The 18618-nt window shown below is 32.7% G+C and overlaps 1 protein-coding gene and 1 long non-coding RNA gene across 2 annotated transcripts; both read left to right on the top strand.

Annotated features, from left to right (window-relative positions):
• The first annotated feature begins 9746 nt into the window (after positions 1–9746).
• LOC145332229 (uncharacterized) lies at positions 9747–10445 on the top strand. The gene is made up of 3 exons (XM_080177182.1): positions 9747–9841; positions 9960–10143; positions 10242–10445. The coding sequence occupies exons 1-3, from the start codon at positions 9827–9829 to the stop codon at positions 10409–10411; spliced, it is 369 nt and encodes a 122-aa protein (XP_080033308.1). The 5' UTR covers positions 9747–9826; the 3' UTR covers positions 10412–10445.
• A 421-nt stretch (positions 10446–10866) lies between these two features.
• LOC145332283 (uncharacterized) lies at positions 10867–13374 on the top strand. The gene is made up of 4 exons (XR_013884118.1): positions 10867–11201; positions 12497–12529; positions 12925–12966; positions 13308–13374. It is a non-coding gene; the product is annotated as an uncharacterized LOC145332283 (long non-coding RNA).
• The last annotated feature ends 5244 nt before the right edge of the window (positions 13375–18618 follow it).

Below are 18618 nucleotides of genomic sequence, written 5' to 3'. Positions count from 1 at the left end.
GCAGAACTAATTTTACAAAATATATTTAGATTACAATTCCATGTTTTAATTCGCATTGCCTAGAGCATAAATTTCCAATTACTACTAACTACGTATTTCTTGTGGTTGTGTGAAATTTCGGTAAATACCCAACACAAAAAAAATATTTTGCATTTGTCATATTAAATACTAATAATTAAAAATCATCAAAATATAAAAAAAGCTGTAATAAATTACAAAGATTACAAAAACAGATCTATAGTATAGGTCTATTTACAAATAACTACCTTTAAAAAAATCAGGGATCGGAAGCCTCACGTAAGCCGCGCATAAGCCTCAGTTTTAAACCTGCTTGTGAGCAGAAAAAAAATTTCAGAAAGAAGGATTGTCTATTAAAGAGCCGTTTTATACATCCAGCTGAATTTTATTGTGATAAAATCACGATTTCACTGAGGCTTACACGCGGCTTACGTGAGGCTTCCGATCCCTGAAAAAAATTGAAAATAAGGGGGGATATTTCCCATGTTTTTCCCTTTTCGGGAAATCTTATTCCTGTAGGGTTACCCATAATTGCCTAACCTAACCCGACCTTCAGTAAAAACAAGCACACAAAAACTTCTTTTTCTATTTCATGATAAAGGTAATGGGGGTTTCTGTGCTCAACTAGGCACTCTGAGGGAAACAATGTTTTCCTTTTGGACCATAAAATAATGTTTGAAACGACTAAAATGCTCTGCTAATTTTAATTAAATATTTCAATCTAAGTGATTGATGCATTTTAACAATTCAAAAAGAGTTGAAGTGTTTTGGTCGTTCTCCTCTTAGAATTTTTTTTTCAATAGTTTTAATTTTAGTATCCCTCCCCTCCCCCCGACAGAGAACAACTATTTTAGGATAGGTTAGGTTATAGGCTAGGGAGCCGAGCGCTGCGGCCAGAGTTCATAGCGTGAATATTAATATTGATAGTAATAAAATGCCACTTCTTGAAGGCGCACGCGGTCATACGCAATGTTAGAAGGGTGACGCAATTTAAGAACTCAGTTTTGTCGATTAGATTTACATATTTTCTCAATAAGATAGAAGCGAGAAATAAAGATGATTTTTTTTCTCAAATCGCGAAAACTGTGATCTGAAATAAGCGCCATCTTTCAAACATTGCGTATGACCGCGTACGTCTTTGAGAAACGGCATTTTATTACCGTCCATCGATATTAAGGCCAAGTTTCAAAGAAATATTAAAGACACAGTAATGAAAACATCTATAAAAGCGAAGCTCTAAAATCAAAATGAAGGTCAAACGAACAATAACTCTTGTAGAGTGTCAGAGCATAATAAACAGAAAAAAAAATTATAATTCTAAACAAAATTGAACATAAATTTGCGTAAATACAGGATACACAAATATGTGTTAAGATAACAGATTAAAAAATAAGATTTACATATTAATTGTGGCATACCATTTTAATACCTTTACAGATAACCCTTCTTTGGGCACCACAAGTACATGTAGTATTAATAAAAAATTTGTTATCTTAAGAGAATAAAGAGGGGAAAGATAGAATAATGGTAGAATCCAGAATGTACCCAAAAATGTATAATTCATCTTTAATCTCTTAAAATTTAAGAATATGTCACGTGAAAGGGTAAACTTTTATTAAACTTTTAAACAACACTTTAACATAATTTCATACTACTATTTGGACTTTATTTTTTACGACTGAGCCAACCCTCTGGGTGTCAGAAATAATAGATATAAAAACATCAAATGCTACTTAAAAGAAAATTCATTTATTTATTTTTTTTGTGAGCTGTATTTATTCCCAAAGCCCTCTTTCGAGGACCGTGGATGCAAATTTATTTGAAAAAACTATTGAAAATATAATTGGATGTGCTAGCACCGGAGCTCGCAAAGAACTGCTACTTCTTCCAAACGGTGATTGTGTTGAGGGGCACCCCTGCCCTGTGTGTGTAGGAGTGGTAAAGGTTGGTGTTGAGGTAGACACTCTGCACAGTGTATATAAGAGAGGGGGGGGGGGGGCATAGATTGTTACAAAAACTAGCATAGATTTTCCACAAAACTATAGTATAGTAGAGTACAGTAATTCTAAATGTTTAAAGTATGGTTTTATGTTGTTACAATAGCATAATATGGTAGATATATGTTTTGAGGATGTAACAGTCACCCGGATTTTAAAAAGTTTTTCATTGGGCTCCTGTCATAACCTTTACAAGATATGATAAACAACATATACAAAAATCAATAACAATCACAATCTATATTTACATAAAAATTACAAATATTTATCTCGATATTACAATTATGAGCTATTGCTAAAATCTATTACAACAATCTGATAATGTTTAAGGTAACTTGGTAATACAGGTAAGCTTTCTAATTTCTGTATTTGTCTTTATTGTTCTATTTTCCTACGTACCTAGCCGCGGCACGCGCATTATTACTTATTCTTAATTATCATTAATTATTAGAAAATAAAAACAATTAAAACATTAAAAAAAAATTAATATTGTAATTATTTCAGTCTTTTAACACAAGACCAAGTAAATTGTAGAGTAGGTAAGCTGTGGGGAACTATATATATTATAGTACGATTTGAATTAAATCATCCATTTCAAAGGGGAAAAATTAAGACAAGGGTGGGTAATTAGACGGACAATTTTGTCTCTAAAAATCCTTGGGTTATTTTTTTCATAAAAACGTATTTATCTTTATATTATAGAGTAGGTTTGCTGTGAGCAAAATTTACAAATTACCACAGACAATATCATCCATAGATAGCACAGCAAAGAATACACATTTCAAATATATTTTTGTATGAAAAAAAAACTATTCTTTAAATGAATAATGAAATAAAACTTGGACTGGGAGGTAAGAGAAATACAACATAAAAAAATTGGAACAATCCTATTAATCCTGAGACGTATCTATTCTTAATGTAGGAAAGCACCACTTTTGAAGGTTAGTTAAGAAATCTACTAGAATTGCAGAGGAGCTCTGCAATTTTTGCAGGAATCGATTTTTACAGTGTTTTTTACACATTAGATAATTATCTTTAAACTAAAAAGAATGAAAATTTGAAGAAAAGAAAAAGAAAATTTAAAAAAAAAAGAAAAATAAAAAAAATAAAAATGAAAATTTGAATATGCAATAAGTTATATTGATCTTGGGTAAGATGTTAATAAAACAAAACTATTTGGTTGCCTGTTTAATTAGGGTTATTGTTAATTGAGTATTTTAAAGGGCAACTCGATTTTCCCATTTATGTGTAACAGTTAAATGTTTTTACGTGTAGGATAATTGTTAGATCAACCTAAAATGTTAATATCATTAAGACATAAACAAAAAATTAATTATTTAACGTTGGGCAGTCTTTCGACCACCCTAAAGTGTTAATGTAATTAAGATCTAAACCAAAAATTAGATACTTAACATATCTAAGGACTAAACTGTGAAACAGATAAATAATATAGGGCAATTATTAAACCACCTTAAAGTGTTAGTGTATTTACTAAGTTTATATATTTTAGGGCAGTCGTTAGACCACCCTAAGATGTTAGTTTTAACTACATTCTATACTACAAAGTCTAAACTATTTAAGGGCCGTTGTTAAACTACATTCTAAGTTTATGCAAATTCTAATAAAAGAAGAAGTGTAGAATATTAATTATAAACCTTGTATGGATAATTCATAATTACTTAGTGACATCTATTATAAAACAAGATTACATAAAAGATTTGTTTGCAACTTCAGTGAAATGAGCTTTGAAAAAAACTTTTAAATAATAATTTGACAAATTATTATGCAGAATTAAGTATTTCTACATAACTTTTTGATAATCATGCAAAATGCAAATAAAAATTAAGGTTAAGTTTTTTATCATATCTATTCTACTGTCAACCATGGCATAAAGGACAATAGAAAAGAAATAAAGTTAGTTAACCAACCTCAACTGTAATTCAGTAGATTTTAAAATAAGTGATTATGCACAGGCAGGTACTATGCTTAAGTTACCAATGTTTTACTTTGAACTAATATTTGGGATCGAATTTTTTCTTTTTTTCAAAACAAAATAGAACAGAGTAACATTATATATATCAATGTTGATAAAGATAGGGTAAGAGAGTATTTAAATTCAACTTTTCTGGAAATAAGATACTCATAATCATTTGGGAGAAGTGATTTAATGTTCTTTGATAAATTTTTCTGTACAAAATTAAATAACAGAACAGGTACTTTTCTTTACTGTAAGGAATGCAAAGTTATACCTTTACTTACAGTCATGTGAGCTCAATAAATGTAACTGAAATTTATAAACCAAGAATCTTTTAAGTGTAGTTTGATACAATTAAGCTTAATGTAATCGTGTTAGTCATTTTAAATCTCAGTCAGTTCAAGCTTAGACTGGCTGAAATCTAAATAAAGTAATGCAGTATTCTGAAAACAGAATATTAGTCAACTTAAGGTCATTTGGCTGACTTAAACATCAAATATTAAGGGTTACTTATTACTAATCTTTTAGACCAAAAGTCAATTTAATGTCAGGTTCCAAGGAGGAAACTGGCAGTAAACTAAGTCTTTTAGATCAACAACATTTTTTAGAGTCAATTGAAGTAAAATGAAGTAAGGTTCAGTTATAGTCATGAAAACGGTCATAGGATACCATGGTATAATTAAAGAATAACAAATGATATTTAGGATTATTCTAAAGGTAAAAATCAACACATAGTCAGCTCTGACCAAGGAGCTGGCTATATGTCAAAATTGAAATACAACAAAATTAATTTAAAAATCTTAAATGCAGTGTAACATCAACATGTAGTCAGCCTTGGTCGGGGGCTGATTACAGGTTAAGGCTAGACAGATAAAAAAGTTAACTCATAGTCAGCTCTGACCAGGGAGCTGATTATAAGTCAAGAAGAAAGTACTGGATAATATTAACTAAGAGTCAGCTCTGGTCATGAAGCAGACTCCAGGTCAATATTATCATTGCATGTAGAAATGTCCAAGATTAAGCAAGAGAAAATCAACTCAGAGTCAGCTCCAGGCCAAAAGCTGGCTCTAAGTAGAGATAAAATAGGCAAGAAAATCAACTCAGAGTCAGCTCCAGGCCAAAGCTGGCTCTAAGTCGAGATAAAATAGGCACACTATCCACCCCTCTAAAATAAAAAAAATCTTATTGTTGACATTCTAAAAAAATGTGTTTCCTATTTTTACAATAAAAATTACCAAAAGACAACCAGAATTAAAGTTGAAATAAATAATTTCATGAGCAGACATGAGCTTTGAGCTCTATTGATTAATTTGGGTCAAATTTAGACATCATTCTCTTAATAATCAATGAATTAATGAATAATGTTGTTTTACATGTACAGAAAAGTCGGATAACCTGTATGGTCAACATTTTCGGCGGTCGCAGACTGTGTATTTTCCTGTCATGTACAGACCATACTTTCATTTGTATTTGGGCCACCTCGACCTATTACAATACTTAATGAAAATTTAGCAAAAATAAATTCCAAGTACACCGCCAGAGAATTTATTTCGCGGAATCACAATTTGCTGTCACAAGCACAAAGCCCTAATTGTCATGTTAGCATCCACAAAATGTGATTTAAAAAATTTTTGAATCAAGAAGTAGCCCCATGGGTCATCCTACCCCAATAAGGCCAAGTAGTTTGACACAAGGGAATACTTCAGGGGGCGGGGGATGTGAGGAACTGTCCTATCGTTCAACTCATTCAAAGAGTAGTAACAATTTTACTCTATCCCTGTTAAGGCCAAATAGGTGTCAATCGTTAATTATACTCTAGGGGGCTTGAGAAAAATCAATATAGGGGGGAATATTTTATGGACGAGACTAAGGTAATATCAAAAGTCCTGTAAAATTTGGGAACATTTTTAGGGATTTTGTTTAAATGTGTTATGTAAGTAAACATAGGTCAATAGTGTTTTACTTTACAGTACAAATAAAAACATTTGGGGGAGGAATCTAGAGATCAAAACATGTAACTTTTTATGCTAGGCATAAACATAAAAAAGCTGTCTTAAAAAGTTTCTCTAGAAAATTCTATGGGGATTAAGGGAAAGTTGTGGAGGATAAAAGGGAAAGGTTGGTCAAACCTTTATAATTAGGGGACACAATAAACTGGATGAAAAGAAAACTTTTTTTTCTTATCAAGATTGAGTTGAGAAATCAAAAAGACCCTAAATTTTGATATCTCAACCCAAACTAAATGGTTAGATGGTACCCAGTGGTGATTTTCGTGTAAATAAAATCTTAAATTTTTTTGAGAATCATAAGATACTTCAGGAACACTTTAAATTAAATATTACAATATAACTTTGTTCTCAATTATATCTATTAATGCAATAGTCATAAGAGAATACTAAAGTAAACAAGACTCTAAACGGTCATAACTTTAAGATGTAATGTAGAGTTAATTTGTAAAAACTTAAAGAACAAATATTCATAAACATTAGAGGGTTTCACAATAGTAAATCATAAAGGCATTTGGTGAAACGATATTTTGATAATCTAATATTCATCAAATAACATTTTTATCCATTAGTTGATAAGGTTACAGTAATGTAATTTTATAGAAGACGCTTTAAATGTTGTGATTTAACATACAATTATATGCAGAAAAGTTTAAGACAAGGATAAAATTATTTTATTGGAAAAATCAACAGCTAAAAGTTTATGTTTAAGAAGTTCAAACAGAACTTTCTCTTTATATTAAGGCCTTAAAGATGTTGTGTTTAAATTTCTTGAACTATTTGAAAGAAATGTTTGACTCAAAAGTAAAGATGTGAAAAATTTAAATTAAGGTTTACTTTTTGGTTGATACATTTAAAAAAAATTAATTTGGAGATTATGACCTAAAGGACCTTAATAATTCTATTTTAACACTTCTTTGAACATGGTTGTTCTACAATGTAGGCTATTTAGATTGACGCGTGGCCCCGTGGGGTTTGGCCTGATCTGCGCCACTGATAACTGGTACTCCAGTCCAGGACAAGAACACAAATAAGGGTTACTACGACAATCACATACATTGCACAACAACTCTTATGTTTAGAAATGTTCAAACAAAATTTTTATTTAAAACCTGTATCAACCACCCACCTTTTTTTAAAAAAAAATTGTTTTATGGATGTGAACAAATTTCAAAATCATGACAAAAAGGTAGCTAAAATTGGAGGGAAAAAAATCTGCATTGAGCTATTTTTTGTTGTTGTAATATTTACTTTAATTTTATATTGCACAAGGAGAAGACGGGTAAAAAATGATTATTAGTAAATTAAATTGTTATTGAACTAGGATAACAACGTCCATGGGTAGCAGAGCTCTTGAATGTAAAAAATTTAATAAAAACATCAAAGCAATTGAAAAACTAGTTGGCATAACAGACAAGCAGACTGATGGACGGACGAAAGGATGCACGGAAAGACTAACAGATAGACAGATTTACTAACAGACATATAAATGGACTGACAGGTGGATGAAATACATTTTTAGCTTCTAAACTTAAAATATAGTTAAATTGATTGTTTTGTTAAACAAATTTAAAATTAAAATATCTATGTTAGTACAGGAGATTAAATTAAGTGTTTAATGTTTTTATATGAGCTATATTTCTAAATAATAGTGTTACAAGAAACAAACTATTAAATAAATAAATGGGTAATATACTAAAAAGTCGTAATGTATGATGACTGTGGGGTTTAAATATAACTTAAAATTGATGGCAAAGTTGTCAAGCATCTTATGTGTTATGTATAAGAACAGTTAATTGAGTGAGAGAAAAAGTTACTTAACAATTATATACATAATTTCATGATTGAAATATTTACATAAAGTTCAAGTAAAATTAATATGTCTATACAGAAACACAGTAGTAGATATTGGATTTTGGCGTGGCTTTCATATCAACTACAAAACTATTTTGTGTAAGAAATAATGTTCAAAAAGGGGAAAGGGTTTATGGAAATTTTCTTCCGTTAAATCCATGAGATAAGATGAAATAATTGGTTATGGTGACTTCTTAAATAAATGTTTGTACAGCAACTAAAACATATGATAAAAGTTTATACGTTTTGAGCAAGTATTTTGAATATATTTATTTACTTATTTTCAAACATCCACGGAAGAAATTTCAAAGACTGTGCTGTCTTTACCCTTTTGTTTTGTATAAACTGGAGCAAGTTGGATAAATATTCTTGATAAGCTTGCAGTGGTGAAACTACCTTCCATCTGTTCGCGTTCTACCAGAGTGGTAGCCATCACCGGGTATAGAACAAGTAACTTGTCCTTTATGCGGTTATAGACAAAGTCTGGTGGGTTGGCTGGTTTAGCTGCGGTGGCAAGTTCAGTGGCTAACCTCTTGATATTTGCAAATGTTTCATTGGGTGCACATGCATTTGGGGGTTTGTAATAGTTGAGACGGTTTAGGCACTGTATATAACTGCTTTGGCGGCCATAAACCGGCATCAACTCCTGGTATAACTGTTTTAGAGTGCTATTGTTTTCTTCGTGGAATCTCAACTCGATGTATAGAGTTGATCCCATTTGGATTCTACTTTTGATTAAGTTGAACCATTGTGCCTTATTCAAATTAGCCTCTTCTGCCAGTTTCCCTGCTGCAAAAAGTAGAGATTCAAGGTCTTCATCTGCTTTTCCTGTGAATTGATGTCGAAACATATCCTTTAAAGTTCCGATACAATCACGGTGTTTGGTTGATTCAGCTGCTTCATTTTTCTCTATATTGGGGGGTGTTAGCGATTCTTGTAGGTTTCCAAGTTTGTGGTTGCGAACTGCTTGGCTCACCTGAGTTTTGTTTAAGCTATTTAGCAGCGATTTGGTTTTCTCCAGGTTACTGTCCTTCAGGGTGAGTTGACCAATTTCTTTTAGAATGTGCTGGTGTTTGGAGAGCAGATTTTTCAGACTTTCTGGGTGCTTTGATTTGTCTTTCTTTTTTTTCTTAAATCTGGATTTTGGTTGGTAGACACTCCCGTCACTAGTGTTCCCGTCGATGTCAGTTTCGGAATAGAAACTGACTTCGCTTCTATTATCATCCACCTGCTTGAGAGTAGCTATTTCCTCTCTAGCTGCAGTAAGTTCTCTTTCGAGTTCTCTAATACGCTCCTCTGCCATGTTTATGTATATAGTTGTTCTTCTTTAAAGTTTTATCTTTTTTAGTAATATTCACTTAGAGTATCTCTTAAACAATGTGTATAAGCAAATGGTGACGCTTATTCCAGAAATAAATCCAATAATAAAAAATATCAGTACATAATATAACATTATAATACACTAAAGGTTAAAATAATAATTATTCAAAAGCTCCTGTTAGGGAACCTTTTCATTAAAAATACAATATTATCAGTACAATTATACATATAATAGAAATAAAGTTTTTGTAAATGAGTTTATGTTTAATGTGACTAATTTTTAATCACTATCACTGTCTGAATGATCTGTTAGGAGGTCAGGGCATTCATCGATTATAAGGTTTTGGATCGCCAGTAACAATACGATTATTAACCACGCTACTATGTCTTGATTAGTTTTCATGCTCTATATCTGTAAAAGTTATAAGTATGAGTTATAAGAGTAGGTTTATATATTTGTCTACTAAAAAAAACATTAAGTACCTAAGAAAAATGACCAATCTATCAAAAAAAAACATTAAGTACCTAAGGAAACTGACCAATCTATCAAAATGTTAAGTATCTAGGGAAAACAATAGTATATTTATTTAATTAAATTATAATTTACAATATCATTGTTTCAGGTATCTCTTGGGGTTGTGAGCGCTGCGTCTTGGATGTTTGAAGACCAGGTAACTTTATTTGATTCTGCGTATTACGTGCTACGTTCATTATTGGTAATGAAATATTTAACTTCTGTACAAGGTAGTGATAATTGTGGTGTTTTGACGTGGGTATTAACTATTTTAGGTATTGGCTAGTAGTAGCACTACTGCTCCTGCGGGTGGGCAGCTTGTACTGGACCTGAAGCAGTATGTGAACGGAACTGAGGTTGGAGATCCAAGTGGGCACGTCTATGGTTTCTTTGAGAAGTTCACCACAATGGAGATAATTCTGCTGTTGCTAGGGGCATTTGAGAAGTGTTTCTTGGCAGGTTATTGTTTGTTTACTAACCCATATGACTCTAATCTGAGTTTGATTTACAGTTATTTTCATCAATTAAGCTGTTTCTTCATTTACTTCTATTTTTAGTAATGCTGTGTCGGTACCAGAGGCTGAGGATGAAGTTAAAGAGGATGTCTAGCTGTCTTGTTCTGGAGCGAGAGAAGATTCAAGCGCAGACAACCCTCATAAAACTTATGAGAGATGAACTTCGTACTTCCATTCCCGACAACAGTGGCCTTCCACCACCTTCTGTTTAATAATCATAATGTTATTCTCTATATAACCATTATATGTGGATATCATGTATTTTTGTATATTTTTTTTTCAGAAAATATGAAATGTACTTTTAACGTAATTGTTATAGGGAAACCTAGTGTTGGTAAAAGTTCATTGTGTCGTATGTATTTGAAAGCTCAGACTTTGAGATCCAGTCCATCCAGCCGCTTGCAAATCTTTTACGTTCCTGAATACGACACATTCTTGTTCGGCTGCGATGGGCAGGTAAAGAGTTGATAATGATTTATAGTATTTTTATAGACTAGGTTTCTAATATGATAAGGGTTTTCTTTTTCTTTTTTTTTTTTTCAAGAAAAAGCAATTAACATTCATAGAAAAATATTTCTTTCGTTTTCTAGGACGGCCCAGACGATGTAACTGACCAGCAGCTACACGCTGCGAGTCTGGTCATTTTAGTTCAAGACCTAACGAAGCCATGTGATGTTAACACTTGGATCCGCTCGTTAAGAAGTCGAAGAGAGGAGCTGGATATTGTAATATTTGGGAACAAGGCCGATAGGCCTCGTCGAGTTCTTGGGCACGAGCTTGAGGGCGCTGGTGTCAAAGTTTATTTAACTAGTATTCATCATGTTGACAGTGTTAGTAGTGCCTTTGACAATGTTTTGTGTAAGTTATCTTCTGACAGGCACGAAAACTATAATTATATCATTGAGTCTTGCACTGGGTGCCATATTGTCTAATTTTCACTTTTCATAGTTTTTTTTAAAAAATGTTTGATATTACTGATTGTGTTTTCTTCATTTGATGAAGGTAATTATTCTTTACTGGTCATATATGAAAAATTGCCATCCAGGACTTGGGCAAGTTTTTCATATACAAGTGTAAAGTGTCCTGGAATACAATACTTGAAAGTTAGTAATGAAACGTTAGATGATGTAATATACATTATTTACATTGTCGTGAAATACATTAACGGAGGAGTCGGTTGTTTCTTTCACAACTTCTTTTCGGCGACCGCAGACGTATAATCCTTCCGTTATATGTAGAGACCGCCGCAACAGATATTCATGTATAGACCACCCCGGTCTTTATGAACATTCATTTGTTGCCTATTGCTGCGAAAAGACATTCCATTAAGTCGCTAGAGAATTCATTTTCTGAGGGGCCATGAATTTTGTTTTTAACTACGGTCCCAAACACCCTTTGGGATAGTGTTTACAAAATCATGAATTGTGGTGGTAAAATCAAGAAGCGGCCCCAGGGGTCATCCTACCCCTTAATAAAAGGCCAAGCAGAACGACACAAGGGGATACCTCAGGGGTAAGGGGAGTGAGGTGCTATTCTGCCCTCATTAAGAATTGTTGAGCCATAAAAAAAAGGAATCTATATAAACCATGAGTCAACATTAAAATTTCAGCGGTTGAATGTACATGATTTATAAAAAGGGGAAATTTGATGAAATGCTGGAGGGTATGAGGGAAGGAGGGGTCTGCTCCTTTGGGGGGAAAATGGTTAGTGCGCAGGAGTGAGGGATTGTTGGTCATTTAGCACGACAACATTATGCCAACAATCTTGTGTAAAACAATTTTTCCAAAAAAAAAAACTATTAAAGGACAACTTTTCAATTTCCCATGCACAGGGTCATTTCGATATTTGGAATTCTATATGTTAAGTATACAGCGAGATATATATATTTATGTATGGAAATTATTAGCAGACAAAATACCCTTGTAGGTTAGACCTTAAAAACAGTACACATCTATAACCAATGACATTTTCTTAGTGTATCTGTATAAATTAGTTGATATGTATAATATAAGGTTGGCAACATCCACAAAAGCGAAGTTTTTTAAAATGTCTGAACACAATAATGAGCTCGATGTAGATTTGACATTCACAGCCGTATAGATGAACATATTTTTTGTGAAGGAAAAAACATTTTCTTTTTGACGCAGGTTGCTTCATACCTGTGTCGGTTTTAAAGAAACAGTATGTTAACCTTAAAGGTTAATGGACGTTAGGACAGACAGACAGGGATACGTGCGTTATGCTGTGAAAATTGTAGAAAAGCTTTGCTTTTAATTAATTCTATTTATTTATTAAAGGTTGAACTATTTGAGAACCTTATACTTACACAGGTAAAGCAACAAATATACATTAACAAGGATGACAAGCCGTTAATCAGCGAAGCTTAAAGCAATATTAAAACGATGGGTGTTCCAGAAAATATGGGATAAAAATTTGAAAATAAATAAACCGTCAAATCGTGGTGAGGGGAAAAAACTTTTTTTGTGTCGAAGCGGGGCGAAATAAAATATTGATAAAAAAAGTATACTTTTCGGTTTCTGAAAAGCGTTCTGACCGTACTGGTCTAATTTTCCTGTTTGTTCTGTTTCTAAAAGGGAATTTTCATGTAAAAGTATGAATGAATTATGGTTATTCCATAGGTTATTGACGTACTGACATATTCGACATGAGCATAAAGTAGCGTTGCTATAAATATTTATAAAAATTATACTATTTACTATTTAAGGATTGTGAAGCAGGGACTAGAAAAGTTGATACTATTATTAAGGTGAGTGCAGCGAGTTCATTTGAAAATAGGTTTCAATAATAATATTTAATTATGCGAATATAAAAAAATGATCTAGTACATATTTCATTCCCATGGATTTAAGAATTATTACTGTTTTATGTTAAAAGAGAATTAACAAGGACGTTTGTGTGTATAGATTTCAACTAAGAGCATACAGACGTAGCTTAATTTAAAACAATTATTTGTTTGACAGACAGACATGAATTGTAGAAATATTTGCCGGACTCTTTGGTTGTTTCACGTCAAGATTAAAATGTTTCATTTACAAGTAAAATTTCCGAAATTAGTTATTTATCTTGAAAAAAAAATTTTTTTGTTAGGACTTAATAATTCCACAAGAAAAACAGTTTGTTCCTAAAAATCATCATTCGTCATTGGTATATGAGGTAGGATTTACTTTTACTAATTGTCTTTAACAAGGATGACAACAGCCATAAGTAACGAAGTTCTAAATTAATTGATAGCCATTTGAAAAAAAAAATAATTTTTTGAGTATGTTAAAAGACATAAATGAAAAATCACGAAACCTTTTAAATATTTATAATATCTTTTGAAGCATTAAGCTAAGGAGAAAAACATGAAATTTATGAATCGATTTGGCACCTTAATTGGTGTATATGTTATGGGAATCTTCACAAAAAAATTTTAGCTGTCTATCTTTAATAGTAGAATTATAGAGTAGCGTCGCTACTAAAAAAAGGTGAATGTTTCACAACAAAAAGTTGTGTTTGGATAAAGAGTTAATCAAATCTTTAAATCAATTTATATTTATTCAATTATGCGACGTACAAATTTCACACCGAATAAAGTTGATAAGTACATGAGTTAGGGATATAATTGCTACGCAGAAATTACGATTGGGTGTTAGGAAATGGATTAAAACAAAAAGCAATCACGAGTATACTTTTTTAAAAGCTGGAAATGGTAAGGATTTAAGCGTCACACAAAAGTTTTTGTGTGATATTGCATTTGTTACATTTCAAATATAACACAATTTATCTCAACAAATTTATTTAACATTTTTGTTATAATGTCAAGATAATGAAAAGTAAAAGAAAGATTAGTTGAAGTTATACAAAAATTGGACTCAAAAATATATATGAATCGTTAACTTCTGTAAATTTGAGAATTTTCATGAAAAGGGTAAACTTTTATTAAACTTTTAAACAACACTTTAACATAATTTCATACTACTATTTGGACTTTATTTTTTACGACTGAGCCAACCCTCTGGGTGTCAGAAATAATAGATATAAAAACATCAAATGCTACTTAAAAGAAAATTCATTTATTTATTTTTTTTGTGAGCTGTATTTATTCCCAAAGCCCTCTTTCGAGGACCGTGGATGCAAATTTATTTGAAAAAACTATTGAAAATATAATTGGATGTGCTAGCACCGGAGCTCGCAAAGAACTGCTACTTCTTCCAAACGGTGATTGTGTTGAGGGGCACCCCTGCCCTGTGTGTGTAGGAGTGGTAAAGGTTGGTGTTGAGGTAGACACTCTGCACAGTGTATATAAGAGAGGGGGGGGGGGGCATAGATTGTTACAAAAACTAGCATAGATTTTCCACAAAACTATAGTATAGTAGAGTACAGTAATTCTAAATGTTTAAAGTATGGTTTTATGTTGTTACAATAGCATAATATGGTAGATATATGTTTTGAGGATGTAACATATGACATACTTTCATTTTTAGGATTTTATTATAGAGAAGCATCACTTATAAAATCTTACCTTTTTGTCCTAGGAATCTTTATTACATAAGACCAAAATGATGATCATAAAAAACTTTGACGTCAAAAAAGTAAAAAACTATGATTATAGAGTTGCTACGTTTCTTTAATAAGACAAGTCTAAATTAACGAAAAGAGCTAACCATTACGGACGTACAGACGGAAAGACCCTAATTATAGAAAAGCTTCGCTTTTATTTTTTTTTTATAGAGACTAGAAAAAAACATATAATTTCCGTTTAATTCCCCCTCCCCCCTCCCCCGACGATTTTGTCTCCCCCCCCCCCCCCCACCCAAGCTCCCTACTGTGATAATAAGTAATACATGCAGAGAGAGAGAGAGGGGACAATGGACTGTTTAATACACTAGACCCCAAAGTTTTACAATAACGTTTTCTTTATCGTGGCTAGTAAATATCGATTGGTTGGTTAATAGAACGTTCGAACGTTTCAACCACTAACTTTAATCCACAGAAGGGATAAGTTTGTGTATCATTTTTGGGGATGAACATCAATTTATCGGCCATTGTCCTATCCCTTCAGATCCTTGAGGACTACATAACATGTTCTCGGTACGTTTCTAAACACTTTGTTCACGCACAAGGAAACTTTCTATAATGACTAGGCTAGAGTTACAATTTCTAAATTTTACGTCCATTTTCTTACGCGTTGTCATAATAATAAACTGCTAAAATAATATGTTTTCCCATTACAGTGAGACTTCTTATAGTTTCATAGAAAGCTTTTGGACTATTTTGGGGGGTTGGTACCTCCATCCTCCCATGAGAAATCATCCCCAACTCCAAAAAAATGTATCTTCTAAAAAGTGATTACATTTGCAACTTGAAATAGAATTAAAAATTGTTGGTTATACCTTATACCTGCTAAAAAAGGTCCTACCCCAAACGTAGGAGTCCAAATCGTAGGAGTCCCAAACGTCAGAGTGAACAAACGCAGGAGTCCCAAATGTCGGAGTGGACAAACTTAGGAGTGGGACAAACGTCAAAGTGTTCGTGGACATTGCTTAAGTAAAACCTAGGAGTGTCCGCTATTTTAATAATATGACAAACTTGAAATTTTTTTTACCCCTCTCTACAAAATAATGACTATGGCCGCAGCGCTCGGCCCCCTAGCCTGCTTAGCCGCAGCGCTCGGCCACCTGGCCTATAACCTAACCTAACTAAGAAAAATAACGGGACCGAGGAATTGGGGGGGGGGGGGGGGGGTTGTTAAGTTGTATAAAAAAATTCAAAATTGAAAAAAAAATATTTGGGACTCCTGTGTTTGTCCACTCCGACGTTTGTCCTAAAAATTCTGCGTTTGTCCACTCAGACGTTTGGGACTCATGCGTTTGTCCACTCCGATGTTTTTCCACTCCTACGTTTGGCGTGGAACCCTAAAAAATACTAAATTTCATTCTTTATGCCTTTTTTTGCTTTAAAGAAGCATTGGTAATAAGCTTACTAAAGCCTTTTTTTATAAATTGCAACTGAAAGGTATATTGAAAACTACTTTGAAGTTGGTTGATTGAAAAAACAGAAGAAATATCAAAATTTGCTGTTATGTTACTTTTTTAGGTTTTCAATGATAAACTACACTGTAAAGGAGAACCATGTCGTTTCTGCGTTTAAAGAAATCCTACAGTACTAACAGACAGACAGACTGACATTTACACATCCAGCAAATTTACAGTGGATGTATTTTCGAGATAGAGTACATTAAAATCCCAGCGTGGTAATATGTTCAAGGTAGCGAAGCCACTCTATATCTGGGATATTCCATACAGAATTATATCATTGAAATATTTTAACGGATTTTTAAATTAAATATTTATGTTTAATGATTTTTCACAAATAAAAAATGACTTTACTTGAATAATTAATACTTTTAAAAAGTAATAATTATTCAGGGATCTAAATGGATAAGACAATGGCCGATAATTTAATACACATCCCCACAAAATTACCCTATCTGTAGATTACAATCAGTGGTTGAAACATTTGAACAAACCAACAAAATTCAAAATTCACTTAAGTCCCCAAAGTTGTTAAGCCAACGAATAAGAAAACATTATTATAAAATTTGGGGACTTGTGTAATTAACAGTCCATTGTCTCCTCTCTCTTTGAATTTTATTACATATTTTTGTAAACTTGATATTTGTCTTTTTATAGCGTTAACTTTTATAGGTCCGCTACTTATAGAAATGAAAATCTTTTTTCTTGTTTGTAAATAGCATGACAAGAAACTTTTTATGTTGGGCACGTTATGGTATTTAGTTTAGAGAAAGTTGTTAAATGTATTGGCTACATTAAAAACAAAGTGAAAATCAAATTAAAATTAGGTAGATTGTGGCGTAAAATCTCGGATTTATAAGAGATGACAAGATGACAAAGTGTCTCACCCACGTGACGTCATGAAAAGTGGGGAGATAAGAGGAGAAGTGGGAAAGAAAACTAAGAAACTATTCCCACCTCAATATATTGGGGGGGGGGGGGGGGGGGGGGCTAATTTGACACCCTCTTCTATCTCGGCTCCTGATACAGTTAGAGACATAAAATTTTTTTCTGGTGGTTCATGTGCATATTTAGAGAAAATTACTTCTTCTAGTCATAGCGGTCAGATCGCTCCTTAGCCGCTTTTTAGCGGCCAGCCGCTAAAAAAATTGTGGTACATCCGGCAAATAAAGGCGATTGGCGGCTCCAATTAATGTTTTTATCTGTTTCTGATCACAATAAAAGACTACATAAAAAATTTGGTTGGTCTATAGCTGTTTTGAAATTCGGCTGCTGGTAGCTTACAAACGGCAAAATTACAGGTACAAAATAGAAAATCGGTCAAAAATCGATCAAGGAGTGGTCAAATGGTCATGATCTTACTACTCACGGAAGTTTATTATTGCTAAAGGATGTACCACCAAATTTTTTAGGTCTCTAGCTGTAATAGAAGCCACGATATACATGATATAAGTCCATATTAAAAGCAGGACATAAAATCGGTCAGGAAGCGGTCAAACGGTCATAACACCACTATTCTCAGATGTTCATTGATATCCCAGTATTCACTAAAAAAAATTTTAGGTCTCTATCTTATACACAAAAGTCATAATAGAGAAATTAAGATTTATTTAGAATTTTTTCTAAATTTGGTGCCACCTAACCAACTTTGACCGGACGTCACGACCGACACAGACCAGATATCCTTTAAAGATCAACTCTTGCCGACGTATACTTACTAAACTTAAAAAGTCATGAAGTCACAACTCTCTATCTTACCTACAAAATAAATGACATTGAAAAAACTAGAGGGGGGGGGGGGTCAATTTGATCCCCCCCCCCAATCTGTAAGGATTAAAAAGAGATGGATAATCCCTCATGATAATAATGACGTCACATGGCTAATTTTTGAGACACTATGTCACACTACCTAGAAACATTTAAAAACAAACTTGTTCATTCTATATCCAGGAAAATTTAAATTAATTTTACTGCCATTGCACCGTTATTTACCGTTAAAACAATAATAACGGTAAAAAACCTGAAAACGTAAAAAGAGATTCATATAATTTGATGACATTTGCTCATTTTTTTGTCAGTTAACCAGCTTTTTAGTAGTTATTAACACATTTTTAAGTTGTAATATCAATAGCAGCAGTTTGTTACCGCAAAATGGTCCTGGAGTAACGGGATAAAAACATGTGGTCGATATAAATAAAATGGGTACTTCCGCAACGTTTTAATAATTTTTATTTAAAATGTGGATATTATGGACATTAAAGAGGATATACCCACCCCTTTGCACGCCCCTATGATTTTGTATGTTTAGTTTTTTAAAATGTACCTGAATTTTGTATGGCTCCTGTGGCCGCCAGGAATTTTGGATCAAACAAAAATTTCAC

Source organism: Acartia tonsa, chromosome 11, assembly GCF_053477335.1.
Source record: "Acartia tonsa isolate MP-2025a chromosome 11, ASM5347733v1, whole genome shotgun sequence".
NCBI classification, from domain to species: domain Eukaryota; kingdom Metazoa; phylum Arthropoda; class Copepoda; order Calanoida; family Acartiidae; genus Acartia; species Acartia tonsa.
This window is presented reverse-complemented; position numbering and strand designations above follow the sequence as displayed.